The sequence below is a fragment of the Lontra canadensis genome, unplaced genomic scaffold, assembly GCF_010015895.1.
Source record: "Lontra canadensis isolate GAN:19392208 unplaced genomic scaffold, GSC_riverotter_1.0 scaffold60, whole genome shotgun sequence".
Classification (NCBI taxonomy): domain Eukaryota; kingdom Metazoa; phylum Chordata; class Mammalia; order Carnivora; family Mustelidae; genus Lontra; species Lontra canadensis.
The window spans coordinates 779,650-802,436 of NW_022631054.1; the positions used below are offsets into that span (position 1 = coordinate 779,650).

Consider the following 22,787-nt stretch of genomic DNA (forward strand, 5'->3'; position numbering starts at 1 on the left):
AAGTCTGTAGTATATATTCCCCCCCCCTTCTTTTCTGTCCTCAGAATTCTGAAATTTTAAGACAGTACACTATAGCATGGGTTTATTTTCATTCAGCATGACAGGCACCTGATGGGCCCTTCCACTCTGCACACTCATTTACTTGTTCTATAAATTATTTCATTGATGATTTCCTTCCCTCTGACTCTTTGTTCCCTTTTCCAGAATACTTAGTATTCAAATATTGGACCTCCTGAACTAGTACTCTAATTTTCTTAGCTTTTTCTTTTTTTTTCATTGTGCTCTGTAAGGCCACAGAAACCAAAGTTCAATCCCAATAATTCAACAAGGTCTCTTGAGGTGCTAGTAGTCCACAAATTATATTTTGTAGATTACAAAATGCATTTTTTTGCATTTAAAAAAAAATTAACATCTCCAAAATCTAGATAAGTCTTTTAAACACTGCATGTTAGATACTAATAAGCAGTATTTTTTTTTTAAGATTTTATTTATTTATTTGACAGATAGAGATCACAAGCAGGCAGAGAGACAGGCAGAGAAAAAGGAGGAAGTGGGCTCACTGCTGAGCAGAGTGCCAGATGCAGGGATACAGGGCTTGATCCCAGGACCCTGGGACCATGACCCCAGCCGAAGGCAGAGGCTTTAACCCACTGAGCCACCCAGGCACCCCAGCAGTATTTTCTTAAAAATTATTTTTATTAACATATTAATCAGCAGTATTTTTAATGACATCTTAGATTAGCTGAAACACAGTACCTTGTTTTGTTTTTTTTTAAGATTTTTTTCTTTTCTTTTCTTTTTTTTTTTTTAAAGACCTTACCCATTTGACAGACAGAGATCATAAGTAGGCAGAGAGGCAGGCAGAGAGAGAGAGGAGGAAGCAGGCCCCCTGCTGAGCAGAGAGCCCAATGTGGGGCTCGATCCCAGGACCCTGAGATCATGACCTGAGCTGAAGGCAGAGGCCTAACCCACTGAGCCACCCAGGCGCCCCAGATTTTTTTCTTTTTTTTTTTTAAAGATTTTACTTTTAAGTAACCCTCTACACCCAACATGGGGCTTGAACGTACAACCCTGAGATCCAAAGTTGCATGCTCTATTGAGAGAGCCAGCCAGACCCCCCTGAAATAAAGTATCTTTGTATTCACACTTTTGTTTGGTTTCTGGCCACTGAGTATTTTTGACTAATTTGTCAACTGACTGATCTGAAGTATTTGGAACATTTAAAAAATCTTTTACCCAGCACTGTTAGTTGTTTGCGGTAGTAAGGCTGGTCAGAGTACCCAGTGTGCTAGACTGCTGGAAGCAAATGTCTTCCTCCATGTCTCAAACACTCTTCCAGTTCTTTTGTCCATCTCTCTGGGCTGCATTCTCCGTGAATCTCAGTACTGTCTCTCAAATCTCTAGTTTTCCCTTCAATTTCGTTCAGTCTAGAGTTGATGCCTTCCACCGAAGCCTCGTTTGTGGAGTTCTTTCTTCTTTGTTTTAAAGTTTGTTTATTTATTTATATTCTCTACACCCAACATGCGGCTCAAACTCACAACCCTGAAATCAAGAGTCGTGATCTCTTCCAACCAAGCTAGCCAGGTGCCCCTGTGGGGTTGTTTGATTTGGTTTGGTTTGGGTTTCATGACTGATTTTTATGTTTCCAAGGTTTCTAAATGATTCTTATTTCTATAGATTTATGTTTCATTTCTGCCTCTCTGTTTTTATCAGTTCCTTTTTAAAAATGGACGCCATTCCTTGGCATGTTAGAGCTTATGTCTTTTAGAGAATATATGACTGTAACACTCATAAATGGTGGGCAGCTTGGTTTAATTCTTGGTATGCATACAGTTGAGTCTCCATAGGCCTGAAGCTTGACAAAAGCCCCTAAAGACCCAGGCAGGTGACTAATAATGCCCCTACTCCCCGGCTCTACTTTCCTTGAGGGGTAGCGATGGGATGGGAAAGGGGTAAAAGCCCTACTTTATACTCTGGGTTTAAGCAGTAAGCCTGGTTTGTCCCCACTGTCTGCTTTCTGACTGGAGCCCAGCAAACCTGTAACTTCAGCCCAACTCACCCATTTGCATTTCAATTCTCTTTTCTTACCACAGAAATGTTTACCTTGTCTTTGAATCTAGCTATGTCGTCTGGTTTGTTGTTTTTTTTTGTTTTTGTTTTTTTTATGTTTTTATCTACCACTGTGTTGTCTGGAACAGAGGGAGTGCATCAAAACATACACTTATAAAGCCATCTTCCTTTGAAATCACTTTTGTACATACAAAAAGATCAAGTGACTTTGAAGCAAGGCAGCTTTATTTATGTATCTTATCTTCCCAAACTGCAAATTCTGTTCAGTTTTGGGAGAACATAAACTTTCACTGAGTCATTCACTGTTATAATCCTGGTACCTAGAACAGAGTCTGACATATGGTAAGAATATATATGGACTGACAGGCGCCTGGGTGGCTCAGTGGGTTAAAGCCTCTGCCTTCAGCTCAGGTCATGATCCGGGGGTCCTGGGATCAAGCCCCACATCAGGCTCTCTGCTCAGCAGGGAGCCTGCTTCCCACCCCCTCTCCCCCCACCCCGTCTACCTCTCTGCCTACTTGTGATCTCTGTCTGTCAAATAAATAAATAAAATCTTAAAAAAAAAAAAAAAGAATTCAGTAAGTGTTCGCATGACTCACTCCCTCATCTTCTTCAGGTCTCAATCTAAGTCTTCTTATCAGAAGTCTTTTCTAGCCACCCTATTTAAATAGAAACCCCCGCTCCCCAAGAACTCTCTCTCCTGCCTGCCTGCTTTGTAGCACCTATCACCATCTGACACAGTTCATACACATTACTTTTTCATTTGTTTCCTTTGACTGTATTTCCTTGCTGAAATGTAAGGCCCATGAGGATGGGGATTTTTGTATACTCAGGACCCACAATAGTGGTTATCATCTAATAAGTGCTCTGTAAATATCTGTAGAATGTAAAAATAAATGAAATGGTAGGCACTCTACTGAGGCTGATGATTCAAATGTTTGTTTACATAAGAAAGTTATGTGCTTTATTTAAAACTCTTAAATGTGGGGCGCCTGGGTGGCTCAGTGGGTTAAAGCCTCTGCTTTTGGCTCATGTCATGATCCCAGGGTCCTGGGATCGAGCCCCACATCGGGCTCTCTGCTTGGCAGGGAGCCTGCTTCCCCCTTCTGCCTGCCTCTCTGCCTACTTGTGATCTCTGTCTGTCAAATAAATAAATAAAATCTTAAAAAAAAACAAAAAAACAAAAAAAAACTCTTAAATGTTCAACAGTGAGGAATGCTAAAGAAAATTACAACTGGGGCGCTTGGGTGGCCCCATCAGTTAAGTGTCCAACTCTAGGTATTGGCTCAGGTCATGATCTTGGGGTCGTGGGATGGATTCTGAGTTGGGCTCTACTCTCAACATGGAGTCTGCTAGTCCCTCTCTCTCCCTTTGCCCCTCCCCCAACTCACATGTGTGTGTTCTCTCTCTCAAATAAATAAATAAATAAATAAAATCTTTAAAAAAAGAGAAAATTATGATCAATGAAGTAAAAAGAGAAATGAACTTGTAAGCAAGAGATCTGGGTTCACATCCTGGCTCTTGTACTTACAGCAAGTGTGAACTTGAGAAAGGAATCTGTTTCCTTATCTGTGAAACAGGACACACCAAAGCTTACCTTAAAAAGTTGTTCTAAGGGTTTAAATACAAAAGTGACCAGTAGAGTGATACACGGCTTAACTGAGGTTTTAAAAATCATGAGGCAGCATGGAGGAATTACTTAGGAAATAACGGAAGTTAAAAAAAAATTAGAGGCACCTGGGTGGCTCAGTCATTGGGCGTCTGCCTTCGGCTCAGGTTGTGGTCCTTGGGTCCTGGGAATGAGACCCACATTGGGCTCCCTGCTTAGCAGGAAGCCTGCTTCTCCCTCTCCCAATTCCCCTGCTTGTGTTCCCTCTTTCGATGTCTCTCTCTCGGTCAAATAAATAAATAAAATCTTAAAAAAAAAATTAGAACACAAAATCATATCTATGCTAATATTACAAATATGTTTAAAATTGATAAAGATATGAAGCAATAAAAATTGTTGGGGAGGGGATGCCTAGGTGGCTCAGTCAGTTGGGTGTCTGCCTTTAGCTCAGGTCATGATCCCAGGGTCCTGGGACAAGCCCCACACTGGGCTCCTTGCTCAGTGGGGGACCTGCTTCTCCCTCTTCCCCTACCTGCTGCTCCCTGTCAAAAAAATAAAATATGGGGTACCTGGGTGGCTCAGTGGGTTAAGCCTCTGCCTTTGGCTCAGGTAATGATCTTGGGGTCCTGGGATCGAGCCCTGCATTGGGCTCTCTCCTCAGCAGGGAGCCTGCTTCCCCCCCCCCTCTGCCTACTTGTGATATCTCTCTCTCTCTGTCTCTGTGTCAAATAATAAATAAAAATCCTTAAAAAAAAAAAAGAAAACTTTTTTTTAAAGATTTTGTTTATTAATTTGACAAACAGTGATCACAAGTACACAGAAAGGCAGGCAGAGAGAGAGGTGGGGAGAAGCAGGTTTCCTGCTGAGCAGAGAGCCTGATGCAGAGCTCGATCCCAGGATCCTGAGATCATGACCTGAGCCGAAGGCAGAGGCTTAATCCACTGAGCCACCCAGGCCCTCAAGAAAGAAAATCTTTAAAAAAAATTGTCGGGGAGATGAGAAACAAGTGAAATACTTTTCTTTCACCTTTCTCTAATCATGATTTGCTGAGGCTGGAAGGAAAAAGGGAGCCTGAATTGCTGATCATCATTCTCCCGTACACTGGGAGCTCTGCAAGGCCAAGGACTCTGTTTTGGTTACAGTCACACCTCCAGCAAAGTGGACAGCACAGAGGTATTAAGTACATTTTTGATGGATGACTTGAAAGGACAAAGAGTATAAATTTTTTAATGGCTTCTAATCCAAACTTGAAGAGTACCTACACTCCACAGACCTGTAATTAGCTAGAAGCATGAGAGCCACAAGGAGGTTGGATGATCTAGAACTTACTTGCTGAGCTGGTAATCAGTGCCTTTGACGAACTTGAGCTTTTCCAAGGGTACACCAATGCTCTCCAGCATTGCCTTGATCACATTCTCATAGTAGCTGGTTCGGAGTTCTAGAAGTTCCCATGGAGCTTTCATGTTATCTAGGTATGCGTGAAGGTCCGCAAACAGAATCGTTACCTGGACATAAGAGATAAGGGGCCACCAAAATGTGTATTTTGTCCAAGTACCTCCAAATCCCCCTCTCTGCCCTGCCCTTATTAAACCTCTTTTTGGGCCATTCCCCCAAGGAACTGCTTGGTTTACAAAATATTACTTCTTACCTCGCATCCTGCTTTTAGGAAGTCCGCAATCTTAGACATAGGCACGAAGTAAGCCACATGTGGCTTGCCTGTGGTTGCTGTTCCCCAGTAAACTTTAAGTTCCCGCTCCTTGAGTATCTCCTTCAGCTTCTCTTCCCCCAGAACCTCCTGTTGTGGAAGCAGAAGAGCTGGTTTAATGCTGGTGCCCCACCTTGCTCATCCTTTACCCTGTGACAAGGAAAACAAAAGCACGTGTCACTGAGGGTCTAGGCCCAGAGCCAGCAGGGAGGTCCAGCCGTACTCGCAGTGCTGAATGAGAGCCAACCTAAGCTGGTGCCATTGCTAGCACCACTCCAGTGAAATGCCACTGCTGTTAAGGAATGGGACATGTCCCTACTCGCACCTTCTCCTCCATCTATCTACTCTAACTCACGTTAGAGCCAACTTCTTGAAACATTTCTCTCTTCTGGTCTTTATTTCTCATCTCCCATTCCAGCTGAATTCCATGAAGCATCACACCACTGAAAATGCTCTAGCTAAGATCATGGATGACCCCCATTGTTACTAAATTCAACGAAAATTTTTTAGTCCTCACTCCATTCCTGAAACCCTCCCCTCTTTTGGTCCTTCACTTTTCTATTTTCTTAGTTTTCCTCCTACTTCTCTGGCTGCTGGCTCAGATTTCTCTACAGAATAATAATATATATTATTATTCATTAAATATTAGCAATCTTTGCAGCCCTATCTCTTCTCTTCTTACTCTACATGCTCCCTAGCTAATCCCATTTAAGATGTTTCACTTACTTATAAGCTAATTAACTACCAAATCTACTGCTCAAACCCATATATGGAACAGTGTACTTGTTATCAACCCAATAAACTCAAACTTAACATGTCCAAAATTAACCTTATGCTCTCACCTTCCTACCTTGCTCCCCACCCATCTTTTTCACTCAGTTTCACTCCAGTGCAGTGAATGGTACTATCATTCACCAAGTTGCCCAAGTTACCCCAAAGCTCCTAAATCCTCCTCCTTCTCTCTGCCTCCATACCACCACATTAGCTTAGGCCACCATCAATCACACCAAGACTACTATAATAGCCTTCTAGCAGGACTCCCGTATCTATTCTTGCTCCCTCCAGTCCGTGTTCCAGAAGGCAGCCAGAGAGATCTCTAAAACACAAAACTTGATTGACTCATTCACCTATTTAATACTTTAATGGTTTATTTTGCCTTAAGACAATATTAGAAAAATCCTAATAGATCAGTATGCTGGTAACAAAAGAGATTTTAGTGATTCTTTCAAGTAATGGTTTGGGAAGGCAGTCAGAAGCCATGAAAGACAAAAACTGTTTTGCTGGTTTGAATCACCTATTAGCAGGACTTATTAAAATCCTGTTTCAAGGGAGCTGGCAGCTGGATCCCGTACCCTCCTAGCCCCTGACTATTTGCAACTTGGGAGAGTTCTTGCCACCCAAGGAAAGGTCCTATCATTTATCCTTTAAAACGGAAGTGAGTCAGTGCCATTAGCTTTGTGTATCCTTTGTCCCCAAACAGCATTATTTTGTGGAAAGGGAAGGACAAAGAATCTAAGAGGAAGCATGCAAAAATTACTGGTTAAGATCAAGTTATGAGTGGAAAGAACCCAAATGTCCACCAACTGATGAAAAGAGAAACAAAATGTGATCTATCCATATAATCATGAATATTTTTCAGCCATAATAAGGAATAAAGTTCTGATGGGTGTGACGACATGGATAAACCCTAAAAACATGCTAAATGAAAGAAATGAGACATAAAAAGCCACATATTACATGCTTCCGCTTACATGAAATGCCCAGAATACGCAAATTAAAGACAGCAAGTAGATTAGTGTTTCCCCAGGGCTGCCAGGAGTGGGGAAATGGGCAGTGACTGCCAATGGGTACAGGTTTTATTTTGGTGATGAAAATGTGGAATCAGAAAGTGATGCTAAGTATACAATCTCGGGGCTATACTAAAACCCACCAAAATGTACACTTTAAAAGGATGATTTTTTTGGCATGTGACTTGTATCTCAAAACAAAACAAAACAAAACAAAACAAAAACAAAAACAAAAAAACCCAAGCTGTGGCCCAACCAATGTATCACTGCTCTTAGAATAAACTTCACTTTTAAACATAGCCTGCAAGGCCCTCATGACCTGGTCCTTGCCTAATCCTTCTCAACAAACAAGTAAAATACATAGTATGTTAGATAGTGATAAGTTCTATGGAGAAACAACAATGAAAAAGGCTAGAACAAGGGATGAGACAATTCTGGTAGCAGGGGGTTTGTTATTTAAATAAAGTGGTCAGGAAGGGCTTTCCCCATAATGTGAAAATAGTCAGAGGCCTGAAGGAGGCAAGGAAATGGGCAATATATATTTATTAAGTGATCTCCACTTTGCTCACAATACTCCAGCCAAATCTGCCTTCCCTCTGAACCAGTGTTCTTTCTCCCCTCTGCGTATTGCCATGGCTTCCTTCTACCTAAAATGCCCCCCAACCCATTATTCTTCTGGTTAACTTCTACTCCTGCAGTTCCTGGAAACAGCTCGCACAGGTGTGGAGCCAAGTGATTTGCATCATCAAGGCGCAATTTAGAGTTCACATCCTCAGCATTCCCTGACACTCCCCCGGCCCTCTTCCCTAATTCCCTTCCAAAGCTCCAAAGATATACTTTACAGCACTTGTTTCAAACTGTAACTAAGTTTTTGAATTATGGGTCATCCTGAACGTCTGATTCTCCAGACAAACCCCGGGAGGGCAAGGCTCTGACATATCCCCAGTGCCTAACACCGCGCCTGGCACATAATAGGGTGGGTGGGGTGGCAGTCCTGGATTCAAAGCTGGACTCAACTCAAGGTAACTGCACACAGGAGGTGAGCCCACTGTCATTTCTGTGCGACCCAGATAACTGCTGCTTGTCTGAGTGACTGGCCGATCGACCAACCAGCAGCGAGGGCTGTAGTCTCTCGGAGCTGCCTCGGCGCGGAGTCCCCGACCTCACACACTTAGGATCCAGTAGTGAAGCTCAGGGTCACTGGACCTCGAGCCCGCAGTCCCCAAGAGCGCATTTCCAACCCTGAGGCCCGACCTGCAGGTTCCGGGTGATAAGGTGCAGCTTCTCTTCAGGGGTCGGAGCGTCCCCCATGGCTCCGTCGCCCCTATCTCCCGCGCTCAGCCCGGCACCGCGCCGCTTCCTCGGTCGCCGCCGCCGCCGCGTGCCGGGAACTGTCACGCGGGCCCAGTTAGGTTGCATCAGCTGAGCTCGTCGCTCGGCTTCCTCGGCCTGAACCCTTAGCCTAAGAGCGGACAGGAAGGAGCCAGGACCAACTGAGAGTCGAGCGGGTCGATGAGACGAGAAAGGGGCGGAGCCAGCAGGCGGGCAAGGAGGTACGGAGGGCGGAGTTGCGGCGCCTGCGCAGGGCACAACCCCCTGAGGGGCGGGGCGGTTTCCTGCCAATCACTGCCCATTTGCCCTCCCCCTTGCGCTGGCCCGGCAGCCTCGGGTGGGGGAGGTCGGGGAGGGGGCGATAAAATGGCGCAGGGGGCGGAGTGAGGTGCAGTCGTTCGCTCAGGCTTCGGCCCCGCTTCCGGAGGTGAAGAGCGGGAGGGATGAGGGGGTCTGCGTTCCCGGCTGGGAGGGGGATGGGGGCGCCTGTTGCTTCTCCAGGGGGCTCTACATGCCGGTCCACCCCGTTGAAGGGCTGGGAAGGCTTCACCCTGCTGGGAGAGGGCTGGTTGTCGTTCCTGAGGTGATGGCGGCGGGAGGGGGAGTGTCCCTGCGCCCCACCTCCATGTCGGCGGAGGTAGATGTCTCTCACTCTGCTGTGGAAGAGGGAGACCGTCGGGTCACCTGTGAGGGGGGCAGCGTTGTCAGTCTCCCTGCCCGGTGGGGGTGGGGGGGGATGGGTGTGTTAGGTGGTTTGGGAGTGCCGCTGCCCCTGCCCCACTGGGGGGCGGTGTTGCTAGGGAGAAGATCTTCCCGCCGCGCCTAGCGGGTGGGGGAGGGAGAGGATGGCCCACCCCTTGGGCTGACAGGGCCTCGGTCCCACCGAGGTGTGGGCGTGGGTGTGGGTGGCTACCCTCCGGTGAGCGGGGTACCGCGCAGCCCTGCGGAGGAGTCGGTTTGGCGCCTGCGGGGGGAGGGGCGGGGAGCTACCCGGAGCTTCTCCCGCCTTCCGCGGGGAGGCGGGAATTCTCGGTGTTTTCGGAGGAGGGAGGAGGGAATTGCGAAGGCCCAGCCCCGATGCCAATGCCGTGCTGAGGCTGTCGCGTTTCTGGGGTAGAGAGCAGGGGGCAGCCCAAGCAGTATCCTACGAAGGGTGGACTTGGGTTACCCTTCCTCTTGGCTCCCGGGACGGGAGCTGCCACCGGTTTCGTCCATGGCGGGAGGGAAGGCAGCTGACACTCCAGGGTGGGCCCCGGAGAGGGGAAAGAAATGATTGAATTGCCTATCGGCTGATCTCCAGTTTCTTGTGAATTTGTTAGAGGTCGCAAGCTTTAGCTATCATGTATAAATTATCTAAAAAAAACATTTTCTTTTTAAAAAGAAACCTGTTGCTGTAGCTTAGTAATATTTAGTTTCAGTGCCCCTGTGGGATGAGAATCTTGGACTCCATATCTAGTGAAATGTTAACCTAAAGCAGAGATTTCAAGCCCTAGGTTGTTTTTCTGTCCTATAGTATTTTCATTTACTTCAGAGGAAGTTGCAGAATTCTTACAGATAATTTCAGTTCACTTTATTTTGGATGTTATGCTCATTTTATGGAGTGATAAAGCCTAGGGAGTGCCTTTTGTGCTGTTCGGGTATTGCCTGTGGGGAAAGTTGGAAATCAAAGGCCTGTCCTTTGGAAATAATCTTTGCCCTTGACCATACTTATCAGATCTAGCTTGGTAATGGTCTTGGGTTAAGAACCTTGAAGGAGGGATATGGAGTTGTGTCTGGTGTTGCAATTTTAAGGCTTTGTGCTCTAAGGCAATAGGTTTTCTTAGGTAGGATAAAAATAGCAAGGGAACCAGTTTCTGAGGTTGCAGCTAGGTGGTTAGAGAACAGAGCATGGGGGTGGTAAACTGAAGTGTGAAGAAGGGGGTGGACAGGTGAGAGAGATGTGGAAGGACAGAATAGGGTCACAGGAGGGATGGGGAGCAGAGGAATTAAGAGATAGACTTGGGAGATGGGGAGAATATTCTTCCCTTAAAAATAAAGAGATCCTTATTTTAGGTGGAAGTTACAAAGCAAGTGCCAAGAAAGGCAGTTAATGGTAGAATGGCAGACAGAAGTGCTAAGGCTGTCTTGTGGAAATTCACTTTAGATCTTAATGTTATCTGACATTTCCCCCCTCTTGCAAATTCATTGTATATCAACTTTAATTAGCATAGGGCCTTTAGGCGTAGAGTGCTTTCATAAACATCACTTCATTTGATCCTCATGATGATCTGTGTTTGAAGTTAACAGCGTATAATTGTATCCTCCATTTTTCAGATGACTGTTCTCATCTGAATTGTGGTTCAGAGATTTCAAGTGACTTGTGCGGTCTCTGAATTTTATTTTATTTATTTTTTTAAAGATTTTATTTATTTATTTGACAGAGATCATAAGTAGGCAGAGAGGCAGGCAGAGAGAGAGGAGGAAGCAGGCTCCCCGCTAAGCAGAGAGTCCGCTGGAGCCCGATGTGGGTCTTGATCCCAGGACCCGAGCTGAAGGTAGAGGCTTCAACCCACTGAGCCACCCAGGTGCCCCGAGGTCTCTGAATTTTAGTTCAGTCCCTCTATACAGGACACGTCAGTACCCATTAATTCGAAGGATTTGTCTGGTACTTCAGATGTCCACGCAGCCTGGTCTTTAATTAATTCAATGGCAATATGGTTGAACTAGAAGAGATTAGAGTATACCAGATAATTTCTTAACAAGCAAGGACCTAGGGAAAATTCTCAGTTAGATTAGCATTCTTTCTTACCATTCCTGTGCTTCCTTGAGACTCCTCAGGGGTCAAGGAGTTGATGATAGTGGGAAGAAATAGAAACTATAGCCACTCCTTCCTGAGCTTTTCCATTGTGCTTGTAGTACTCACAGTGCTTTGTGTTCATGGTCTCGTTTAATTATGGCAACAACACTATGAGATAGCTACTGTGATGGTCCCTGTTGTGTAGGAGAGGACATTTGAAACTACAGAATATAATCATTATATTTCTCTACTGACTTATTATTATAAAAAATTTTTTATTAAATATTTTAAGCATATAAGGTTTATAGGAAATAACATAATGCTACTATTATACACATCATTCAGCTTTATTTTATCAATGTAGGCAGGCTGAATTAGAGCACTGGGGGGACGGGCCCTCTAATACCAGTTGACTGGGGTCCTTGGCTTTGTTCAGGATAAGAATCATATGGGAGCCAGGAGGAAGTGAGAACAGAGTTCATTGAATAGTAAGTGATAGAGGATAGCAGAGTGTCTGGGAGACTCCAAAAATGAAAAGTAAGTTACTCTGTCACTTGGGGTTATGGTTTTATATTGGAAAGGGTCCAGGGTTCATGTTCCTTCAGGAACCCAAGGAAGCCTCCAATCAAAGGTGAGTTTCAGGTGAATAGTAAGTGTTATTCCATAAATCACTGAAGGTAGGGGGTATTGATGCCAGTGTCAGGCAAGGTTTGTTTGAAGCTGATGTATGTGAATCTGTTTGGGGCCTAGGATGGAATTTAGAGAATGATTAACTTTCTTGTCTCCCTTTGGAGTGGCAATGTCGCTTCCTTGTTTTATTCAGATGCAAAATGTAGACCTTGAAACAGGACTTAGCACAAGAACAGCAGAAATGGAATCTTTCTAAAATGGTGTCCCCGGCTCCTTTTTTTTTTTTTTTTTTTTTTTTTTAATTTTTTTAAGCCCCTGCACAGGGCATGAACTCAACAACCCTGAGATCCAATACCTGAGCTGCTATCAAGAGTTGGTTGCTTAACCAACTGAGCCACCCAGGCCTTTGGCATATATATATTTGATTTTTTTTTTTAAGATTTTATTTATTTGTTTGACAGATCACAAGTAGGCAGAGAGGCAGGCAGAGAGAGAGGGAGAAGCAGGCTCCCTGCTGAGCAGAGAGCCTGACCCCAGGACCCTGAGATCATGACTTGAGCCGAAGGCAGAGGCTTAACCCACTCGGCCACCCAGGTGCCCCCCTATATATATTTTAAAGTAATTTCTACGCTCCCGATGTGGGGCTCAGAGGCACCCCTTGCCATATTTTTTATAGGTTTTTTTGTTAATTTTTTAAAGAAATAAAACATTACAGATAGAATTGAAGATATTCATACCCCCTTGCCATTTCTCTTCCCTCTCTACCCCCAGAGGTAATCATTGTCCTGAATTTTGTGCTGCTTATTCCCATGCATGTTTTTATAATTTAATGATATATATATGTATCCATACACTATATGGTATTATTTCTCTAACATATTGCAAGGGAAGAAAAAGATGGGGGAATCCGTAGATTAAAATACAAAACATATCAGCCAGTTGCAGTGTGTGGACTTATTTGGATACTGATTTTTTTTTTTTAAGATTTTATTTATTTATTTGCCAGAGAGAGACAGCGAGAGAGGGAACACAAGCAGGGAAATGGGAGAGGGAGAAACAGGCTTCCTGTCACGCAGGGAGCCCAGTGTGGGACTTGATCCCAGGACCCTGGGTTCATGACCTGAGCCAAAAGTAGACACTTAATGACTGACCCACCCTGGTGCCCTGGATACTGATTTTTTTTTTTTTAAGATTTTATTTATTTATTTGACAGAGATCACAGGTAGGCAGAGAGAGGAGGAAGCAGGCGCCCCATGGAGCAGAGAGCCCGATGAGGGGCTCTATCCCAAGACCCTGGGATTATGACCCGAGCCTAAGGCAGAGGCTTTAACCCACTGAGCCACCCAGGTGCCCCATTTTTTTTTTTAATCTTTTATTTATTTGATAGAGAAACAGCAAGAAAGGGAACACAAGCAGGGAGAGCAGGAGAGGGAGAATCAGGCTTCCTTTTGAGCAGGGAGCCCGATGTGGGGCTCAATCCCAGGACCCTCGGATCATGACCCGAGCCAAAGGCAGATGCTTAACTACTGAGTCACCCAGGTGCCCCCTGATTTTTTTTTTTTATCTTTAAAAATAAGACATTTATAAAGTAATTGGGTGCCTGAACCATGTATTTTACAGTAAGGAATCCTTTTTATTTATAGATGAAATGATGTGATGCCTGGGATTTGCTTCAAAATAATCCCATAAAGGGGCACCTGGGTGGCTCAGTTGGTTAAGCAACTGCCTGTGGCTCAGGGTCCTAGGATCTAGCCCCACATGAGGCTCCTGGCTCAGCGGGAAGCCTGCTTCTCCTTCTCCCTCTGCTATTCCCCGTGCTTGTGTGTGTGCTCTTGCTCTCTCTCTCTCTCTCTCTCAAAACAAATAAATAAAATCTTTAAAAACAAAACAAACAAACCAAGGTAATCTGATGAAGTTGGGGAGTGGATGGGATAAGATTTGCTATGGGTTGATAGTTGTTGGCGTTGTGATGGGTGTATGGGGGTTTGTTATACTGTTGTTACATTTGTGTATGTTGTAAGTTATGTGTAATAAAATGCCTTTTTAAAAGGAGGAAATAAAATTGTGGAGAGAATGACTTGGGTAAATTAAAAATTATATATGTGCGTGCGCGCGTGCGTGTGTATACACACAGTATTGTTTTGCATGCTTTTGCTCCCAAACATTGGAACATTCTCTGAAAGAAGCTCAGAAGAGCCAGCTCTGTGCCTCTGGATGTCATGTGGTATAGAGATGGATGCTTTCAGTTGTTGTGAAGGATATTGGTCCTATGCATGCACAGTCAAGTTTGCAAGTAAGGATGTTTTTCTTCCAGTGAGATTTGGCCACAATCAGGGATATCTCTCATCTTCTATTCTACCTTGGAAGTCAAGGGAAGCCTGTGTGTAATAAAATGGCTTAAGTTATTTTTGCCAAGGGGGATCAAATGTCCTCTTCAGTGTCTTTATTTTTCATAGTATATTAGAGAGTGTACTGAAATTAAGAGGCTCTGCTGTTTGTTGACCCACCCAGGGCATATCTGTGAGAAGGGTAACAGAGAAGACTTTACTTTTGGAATTAGACCTCTGTTTGGATCCTCGTTCTAGCTTTAATAGGTCTATGTGCTTGGTTGAGTTACTTGATCCCTCTAACTATAGTTCTTAAGAATGAAGATTTATTGAACTCTTCATTTGGTCATGCCAGCTGCTTGAACTAGACATTCCTTTTTGAAGGAGTTTGAGTGAGAGTGGAGTTAGTGGCTCAGAAAGGGCTTCTCAGAAATAGAGCTGCTTAACATCAGTGCCTGTGATACTTGTGCTTGGCACCTACAGACTTTAGACTTTTTCTTACTGCAGCCTAAAGAAATACTAGAAAATAACCTAGTCACTGGGCAGAGAAAACTATTTTTCTCTTCGTAGAGGCACCTGCTTCAGTGCCTGCAGTGCCTGGAACTCTCTTAACAATGCTGGAATATTGGTAAAATAACATAAAAAGTCTTGGCAGCCCTAAGTTTAAATAAAAAAGAAAGCTTAGTTTATTTGGTAAGGTCTATGTTAGTTATGTTGAGGAGTTAAATTAGAAGTTTTAAAATGAAGAAGGGGGGCTTGGATGACTCAGTTGGTTAAGCAGCTGCCTTCGGCTCAGGTCATGATCTCGGAGTCCCTAGATGGAGTCTCTCATCAGGCTCCCAGCTCCACGCGGAGTCTGCTTCTCCCCCTGACTTTCTCCCCTCTCATGCTCTCTCTCACTGTTTCTTTCTCTCAAAAATAAATAAATAATCTATTAAAAAAGAAAAAAGGTTTTAAAATGGGGGCACCTGGGTGGCTCAGTGGGTTGAGCCTCTGCCTTCAGCTCAGGTCATGATCTCAGGGTCCTGGGATCCAGCCCAGCATTGGGCTCTCTGCTTGGTGGGGAGCCTGCTTCCCCCTCTTTCTCTCCCCGCCTCTCTGCTTGCTTGTGATCTGTCAAATAAGTAAAATCTAAAAAAGAAAAAAAGTTTTAAAATGTGTTTCACAGTGCCTGGTTTATTATTGGTACTTTATATTTCTTGCTGGCCCATCTCATAAGATGAGTAAATTTAACTAAGTTTCTTCTTTTAAAAAAAATTTTATTTCCCCTCTGGTTTTATTGAGATATAATTGATACAGTATGTTAGTTTAAGGCATACAGTGTAATGATAAATGTACATATTACTAAATGATTACCACAGTAAGAATAGTTAACATATATCCCCTCACATAGTTGTTGTTTTTTTTTAAGATTTTATTTATTTATTTGACGGAGAAATCACAAGTAGGCAGAGAGGCAGGCAGAGAGAGAGAGAGAGAGAAGAGGAAGCAGGCTCCCTGCTGAGCAGAGAGCCGGATGTGGGACTCCATCCCAGGACCCTGAGATCATGACCTGAGCCAAAGGGAGAGGCTTAACCCACTGAGCCACCCAGGCGCCCTCACATAGTTTTTTTTCCTTGTAATGAGAACTTTTAAAACCTACTCTTAGCAACTTTCAAATATAAAATACAGTATTGTTAACTATAGTCACCATGTTGTACATTATGTAAATCCTTTCTGACTCTAAAGTTCTGTAATCCTCTCCTCCTTTCTCTAGAACTTTATTGTTCATACCATTTTATATTTTCTCATATTGGTGCATAACTTTCAATTTATTGCCCTAGGAGGATTATACTTTTTTAAGTAGGCTCCACGCTGGGCTTGGAGCCCAATGTGGGGCTCGAACTCAAAACCGTGAGATCAAGACTTGAGCCCAGATCCATCAAGAGTTGGACACTTAACTGACTGAGCCACCCAGGTACCCAGATTATATGTTCTTTAAGGATGGAAAATGTATCTTTATTTTTTATTTTATTTTTAAAGATTTTATTTATTTGAGAGAGAGACAGTGAGATCATGAGAGGGGAGAAGGTCAGAGGGAGAAGAAAACTTCCTGTGGAGTTGCCCGATGTGGGACTGGATCCCAGGACTCTGGGATTATGACCTGAGCCAAAGGCAGTTGCTTAACCAACTGAGCCACCCAGATGCCCTGTATCTTTATTTTTTAAGAAGCCACAAAGAAACACGTTATCTTGCTCAGTGCTTAGAAAGTTTTCTGAAAGAATGCGTGAACTAAAGCTAGAATTCAGGATGTGGAGGGAAAGCGGGGTGGGAAAGTCCTAGAAGGCACTTTCCAGATTTATTGAGTTTAGTGTTTCGTCATTTCTTAAAGCTTCTCAGATGTTGACATGATATGTGAAATATAAGGTTTTAATCACCTTCCCATCTAGAAAATAATTTAGGTCCATCACTGTTTAAAAGCTAGGTTTTAATTGTATAAATAATATACACATACTCAAGTAGAGTGACACTGAAGTCTCCTCTTGACATCTCTCAGTTCCCTCATAGGTTTTAACAGTCATCAGTTCTGTTTATATTTTTCTGTTCTTTGCATTTATATATAAATTGAAAATGAGACTTCAATATGTTTGATCATGATTAACTTGTAGGTCCTGGTGGAATCTTAGACATAGCCTGGTCCCCATTTTATAAATGAGGAAACAAGTCCAAATGGTTAAGTGGCTTATGTAAATTATCACAGCTGGTTAGTGACAGAACTAGGACTACAAGCAAGATCTCAGTACTCCAAGCCAGTATTCATTTTGCTGGAGCAAATGATATTCTTAAGAAAGTACAAAATTGTTGGGAGGAACAAAACTAGTTCCTTAGTTGCATAATTTTTCCTCTAAAGATTTTTTTGATGTTCTTGACTCAAAATCCAACTTTCTGGTATTTAAAAAAAATCAAGATCAAAATTAATAGGTGGAGCACCTTAAAGCATAATACAGTTGACTTTGTAATTAGCAGAGTTGAAAGTGATGAGAAGATCCTCTAATTTTCTTTGTGTCTGCAGGAAGGTGGGAGTCAATCATTTTGACAAGTCTCCTGAAAGGAACAGCTAGCGGGAGCTGAAACCTTTTTCCATTTGGTCTCGTGGCAGAGATCACACCAGCAGCTCCACACAGTATGGAAGACAATTCTTATATTCTTAAAGTTTTGTGTTTTTTTTTAAATTTCAGAAGTTGTACATTTGTTTTTTTTCTAAACTATAAACTATAAGAATTCAAACATTTTACATAATATATATTTGTTTTATTTGTATGTTGTGGATATCATTCCATGATAGTATATACTGCTCTACTTCATTATGTTTTTAAATAGTTTTAAAGTATTCCATAGTATGAATGTACCATAATTTCACTGAGCAGTTCTGGTGATGGCCATTTAGGTTGTCTCTAATATTTGGCTATTTTAAATAATGTTGCTTTGAACATCCTTATAAATGTATCTATGTGCATTTGTATAGGTACTGCTGCAGGAAGAATTCACAGAATTGAAATTGTGGGGTCAAATGGTATTGCAGATTACTCTCCACAAATACTGTGCTGACTTACACTCTTTGATACTGATAGTGTTTGAGGATGCTTGTTTCCTATATCCTTATCAACTTATATATTATGGCATCTTAATTTTCACTATTTTGTTAGGAAGAAAAGTCTGTCACTGTTCTAATGTGTATTTCCATGATTCTGGTAAGGTTAAATATCTTAAAATTATTTCTCATGTTACAAGTCACAATGCAAAGAATTTGAAATATAGGGACACCACCACTGTAGAACAGATATAGGGGTAATTCGTGTTCCTCAGTGAGACTGCCTCTTATTTTTCCAGATATGACGTGCTCACTAATGTCCTCTGAACAGTCTTCTGGAACTTCTCTCTTGCCTAAAGACAATGCCCCATTTTCTTGGGGTTCCTTGGATGAGGATGGGTTGGATGACTCCTTGCTGGATCTGTCTGAGGGAGAAGAAGATGATGGCCATTTCAGTTTCACAGAGGAAGATATTCAAGAGCTCTTGAAGGATGACGACCTTAAAGATGATAGCAGGCGTGTTGAGAAAGGAGAGAAAGGGAGTCAAATTCTGTTTGACTCTTCCCAAGAGAAAAATTCATTGTACAGCTTGGGACCAGTAGCTGAGACCTCCGGCCTCTTAAAACTACCTCAACTAAGTACATCAGTTGGTCATGGACCAACTCCTGCTAAACCATTAAACAGACACTTTGCACTAGAAAAGAATCTTATAAAAATAACAGTTGTTACACCATTTGATCCAACAGTTTGTGATGCTGTGCTTGATAAGGACAAGACTGATTCATTCAAAGATACTGAAAAACCTTCCTCCCCTGGGGAAGAGATGAGAAAAGATGGTCTTAGCCCAAATGAGAGCAAACTCTGCACTGAGTCTGAAGGGATTGATCCCAGTAATTCTGCTTGGGATGTGCCCCCACTCTCTTCTCCTTCAGACAGTGACTTTGAACAAACTATGTCTGATAAAAATATACTTGAGAGTAAGAGACCTGCACCTGTATTCTCTCAGATCGTGGACCATTCAGAGACTCCTAATATGGGGTCATCCTGGAAAAATGGATCACATAAATCAAATAGCGAAGTGAGGTTTCCGGTTGTTTCCAGTTCATCAAACAAAGTAAGTATATTTTTTCAAGGTAGATAGAAAAATTATTTTCATTTAAAGCTGTATAGCAGAACTTTGTATTCATCAAACAAATTGGGATTTGAATCCTGACTAGAACTGTGACCTTGAGAAAAGTGTTTAGTCTGTTTCCTTGTATTTCTTACCCATATATTGTACTAAATAATACTTCACAGTATAGTAAGGATTAATGAAATAATATATTTATAGTAATTGGTATATAATATTAAATTATTACTTACTGAATAATTACTAAGGTAATGATGATTTTACTATTATTTCCCCTTTCTTTGGGTTTCAGCTTAATTCTCAATCTCTGGTGCCATACTAAAATGAGGCACAGCACCTGATTAGCTCCTGAAGAGCTGAAAAAGCTTAGGCAATTTACTTAACCTCTTTGAGCCTGATTCCCTGTTTATCAAATGGGCATACCACTTAGGGTTTCTTTCTTTTCCTTAAAATTACAATCACTATCTCGTTTAAAGTATCTGTCATTGTGCCTGGTACATAGGAGGGTTCAGAAATATGCCTCTGTAGCCTTTATTAAGAATATGTCCATAAATAGTGTTTTCAGCTTTTTCCTTATAATTATCTTTCCTTCTGCTCTGAACGAAAGCAGGATGTTCTTGACAAGGATTCGGGGAGGCTGAAAGTCAGTGAGAGAAGACTAGGCAAAGTCATTCCTGTTCTGCAAAACAAAAGAAGGTAACAGTATGATAATATCCTGATTTCTGTTGGTTCTGTTCAGTTTCTTTCTTCCCCACCTCAGTTCTCCCTTAGTGTAGAATAAAACCATGTACCAGGTGTAAGCATACTTTTAAGTGCTGGGACCACTAACGTGTAGCTGTGTGACCTTGGGCAAGTCACATGACCTGTGACTTCAGTTTTTTGTCAACAAATGAGGCTAAGGATGCCTTCTCCGATGCCTCACAAAGTTATTTTGGGAATAAAAGAGACTTATTAGTGAAAGCACTGTTTAAATGTAAGATTTCTTTTCCTGTGCATCCGGAAGCTTGGTCATAGATATGACAGGAGGTTAGAATAATTTTTTTTTTTTAAGATTTTATTTATTTTTATTTGACAGAGAGAGATTACAAGCAAGCAGAGAGGCAAGGCAGAGGCAGGAGGGTGGGAGTTGGGGGGAAAGCAGGTTCCCCGCTGAGCAGAGAGCCCAATGTGGGGCTTGATCCCAGGACCCTGAGATCATGACCTGAGCCAAAAGCAGAGACTTAACCCACTGAGCCACCCAGAAGCCCCTAATTTTAACACAGATATTAAAATACAATTATGTAGAAAATCCTTTTGTTATCTTGCCCAACTTGAATGCAACTGTCCTTGGGGAAAAATTCTAGTGGAGATTGTAGATTTGGGTCATCTTTTCGGTCTGTTCTCTTGTTGCCAGGAGATGGCAGTGTCTCTACATGGGCCTTCTCAATTAACAAAGCTGTTTTTTTAGGTTGAATCAGATTGGCTTCCTTATAAGGAGATTTAAAAAAATTTTTTGATTACACAGATACTCAGTCTTTCTGCTTAAAATTTTTTTATTTTTTTTAAGATTTTTATTTAAGATTTTAAATATTTATTTGACAGAGAAAGAGAGAGGAAGAGAGTGCACAAGCAAGGGGGAGTGATAGGCAGAGGGAGAGGGAGAAGCAGACTCACTGCTGAGAAGAGAGCCCAATGCTGGGCTCCATCCTAGGACTCTTTGATCATGACCTGAGCCAAAGGCAGATGCTTAACTGACTGAACCTCCCACACACCCCACTGCTTTAAATTTTCAAAAATACATTAAAAATAAGGCTAAAGTCCCCTTTGACTATGCTCCATAATGCCAGTTTTTTGGTTTTTTGTTTTGTTTGCATAATTGAGGGAAACTTTGTGACTTACTTAACAGTGGAAATTATACCAAGGAGCCAAGTCAGGCTACTTGGGACAGTTATGTACTTATTATCTCAATATTCTCTTCCACTGACTCCACAGTTATCAGTGCAATAAGGATGAGCAAGGGCCAGACATTGTTCTTGCCAAGGTCACCAGTGTTCTAATTGCCACATCCAGCTGGTTCTTTTTAGTCTTTATCTCATTAAGTTTTTCTGTGGCTCTGTCAAGTTAGCTATGTCCTGATTAACCTTGAATTACTCAACAAGTGCTTTCTTTCTCTAGGGACTAGGTAACCTTCACTTTCTTATGCCTTGTTAGCAGGAGTTTGTATCTGTTTCTCATCTTCCTTTTTACCTTATTTCCATGCTTGATTTCAGCTTTATACTGGGTGACTAATAATGTTTTCTGTCACTGGATCTTTAAAAGAGTATTTTGCCTCTGAAAGTTAGTTGTTCTAACTAATCAGCAATATATGAGTTCTCTCTACAAAGCACTATACTCATGGTTCTAATGGACTGTTTTTCCTCCTGATTTGCTTTGTTCAAGGACTAATGTTTCGACGTTTTCACAGTCAGATCTAGAAAAGCAGAAGGAAAGTTATCTCAAGGAAGTCATTGCTCATATAACACACCCGAAGGACACTAACCAAGGTAACATGGTAGAATGGCCTGTAAAAGATGTGATGGGATTTTTCTTTTTTCCAGTGTAATATGAATTAAACTGGGAGATTATTTTGAGTTTTCTTAAATTGATGAGAGAGAGAACTTTCTTACCCACAGATTTTTACTTGAAGGGATTGCCTAACCAAGTAAGATCCTAAGTGGTTTGGCTAACCAGTATTAGAGGGGATCTAAGGAGACTCATACCAGTACCTGAAGAGTGCTTCCCCCATGGTTGAGGGTTGTAACCAGACCCATAGTTTTTGGATAGGGAATTTTTTGTTGGAAAAATAGAAGTGGATGACCAGGGGCTGCTTAGTAATCATTAGTTTTTTCTTTAGAATTATTTCTTTTCCCTGTTTCCTTTAGGATTTAAATGTAAAAAGCAAGCATTTCAAATACCATTTTGCATCTTGACATTTGAATAAAAGCTCTTAAAAGGTTTTGACTACCTTCCAAATTCTTCAAGCTGACTTCTCCCTGGCTCACTAAAAGCTCTTAGAAACCAAAATGACTGGATTCTTTCTCCAGCCCTCAAGAGATTATTGTCTATGTTATTATTCATTCTGGACTAGTAGCTGATGGGAAAATTCCTAAAGGGAGGGGAACTTGTGGGCTCTAATGAAGGTGTCGAGATCAGAGAGGTACTGATAAAAGGATTCTTTCTCATAAAGATTGCTCCATATTCCGTCATCTTCAGCTTCTTTGTTCATTAAGCCAGCCTTTCTCAACCACTTTCAGTGGTGCTAGGTTTGAAGATTAGGGATTGGAAATATAAAGAGGACCGAAGTAGGGTCCTGGCTCTCTAGGAATTGATAGCTCACAGAAGGAAAAGATAATTATACCACAATATTGATTAGAATATCTCTAATCAGTACAGATATAATTCTAATAGAATTATGTATAAAGTGCACTAGGAGCAAGGAAGAAGCACTTCTGTTTGTGTTTGGGGAAAGTAGAAGATGAGGAAGAGGGATGAGTAGCTAGTCTCCATGGGGAAGATAATTGTGTTACTAGAAGATCTGTCATAAATCACCAGGAAGAGTTTTAGGGGAACTTTTGGCTAAAAGATTCAGAGAAGATGCCCCTTTCCTTACAAATCTTTAATTATTTAGTAGTTTTAGAACTACATCGGCCAGAAGAATTTTTTATTCCAGGTCCTTTTATTTTTTAGTCACAGATTTCATTAAGCATTCAAACGCTACTACTTGTACTGTTGCTCAGCCCTCTGTGAGCTCTCTTTGTTTGAACTATTTTAAAGGTCTGGTGGAACTAGAAGGGGGTCCAAGCCCCTCTCCACCTGGGTCAGTGATTGGAGGG

At 42.2% G+C, this 22,787-nt stretch overlaps 2 protein-coding genes across 13 annotated transcripts in view; one reads left to right on the plus strand and one right to left on the minus strand.

Annotated features, from left to right (window-relative positions):
• The window catches only part of YARS1 (tyrosyl-tRNA synthetase 1), a 35,984-nt gene extending 27,396 nt beyond the window's left edge, over positions 1-8,588 (minus strand). The window contains exons 1-3 of one of the 2 annotated variants that reach the window (XM_032877107.1): positions 8,426-8,588; positions 5,328-5,474; positions 5,009-5,184 (exon numbers count right to left, since the gene is read on the minus strand). In XM_032877107.1, the coding sequence (XP_032732998.1) occupies positions 5,009-5,184; positions 5,328-5,474; positions 8,426-8,482 (380 nt within the window). In that variant the 5' untranslated portion in view covers positions 8,483-8,588. Of the gene's footprint in view, positions 1-5,008; positions 5,185-5,327; positions 5,535-8,425 lie in introns of both variants that reach the window. The other variant, XM_032877108.1, reaches the window with a different exon arrangement.
• Positions 1-22,787, plus strand: part of S100PBP (S100P binding protein) — a 51,919-nt gene that overhangs the window by 4,620 nt on the left and 24,512 nt on the right. For 2 of the 11 annotated variants that reach the window (XM_032877116.1, XM_032877117.1), the window contains exons 1-5: positions 8,799-8,930; positions 17,289-17,399; positions 18,107-18,921; positions 19,544-19,632; positions 21,355-21,458. In XM_032877116.1, the coding sequence (XP_032733007.1) occupies positions 18,109-18,921; positions 19,544-19,632; positions 21,355-21,458 (1,006 nt within the window). In that variant the 5' untranslated portion in view covers positions 8,799-8,930; positions 17,289-17,399; positions 18,107-18,108. Of the gene's footprint in view, positions 1-8,795; positions 8,931-16,146; positions 16,194-17,288; positions 17,400-18,106; positions 18,922-19,543; positions 19,633-21,354; positions 21,459-21,836; positions 22,681-22,787 lie in introns of those variants that run through there. The other 9 variants (XM_032877115.1, XM_032877114.1, XM_032877109.1 and 6 more) reach the window with 9 other exon arrangements.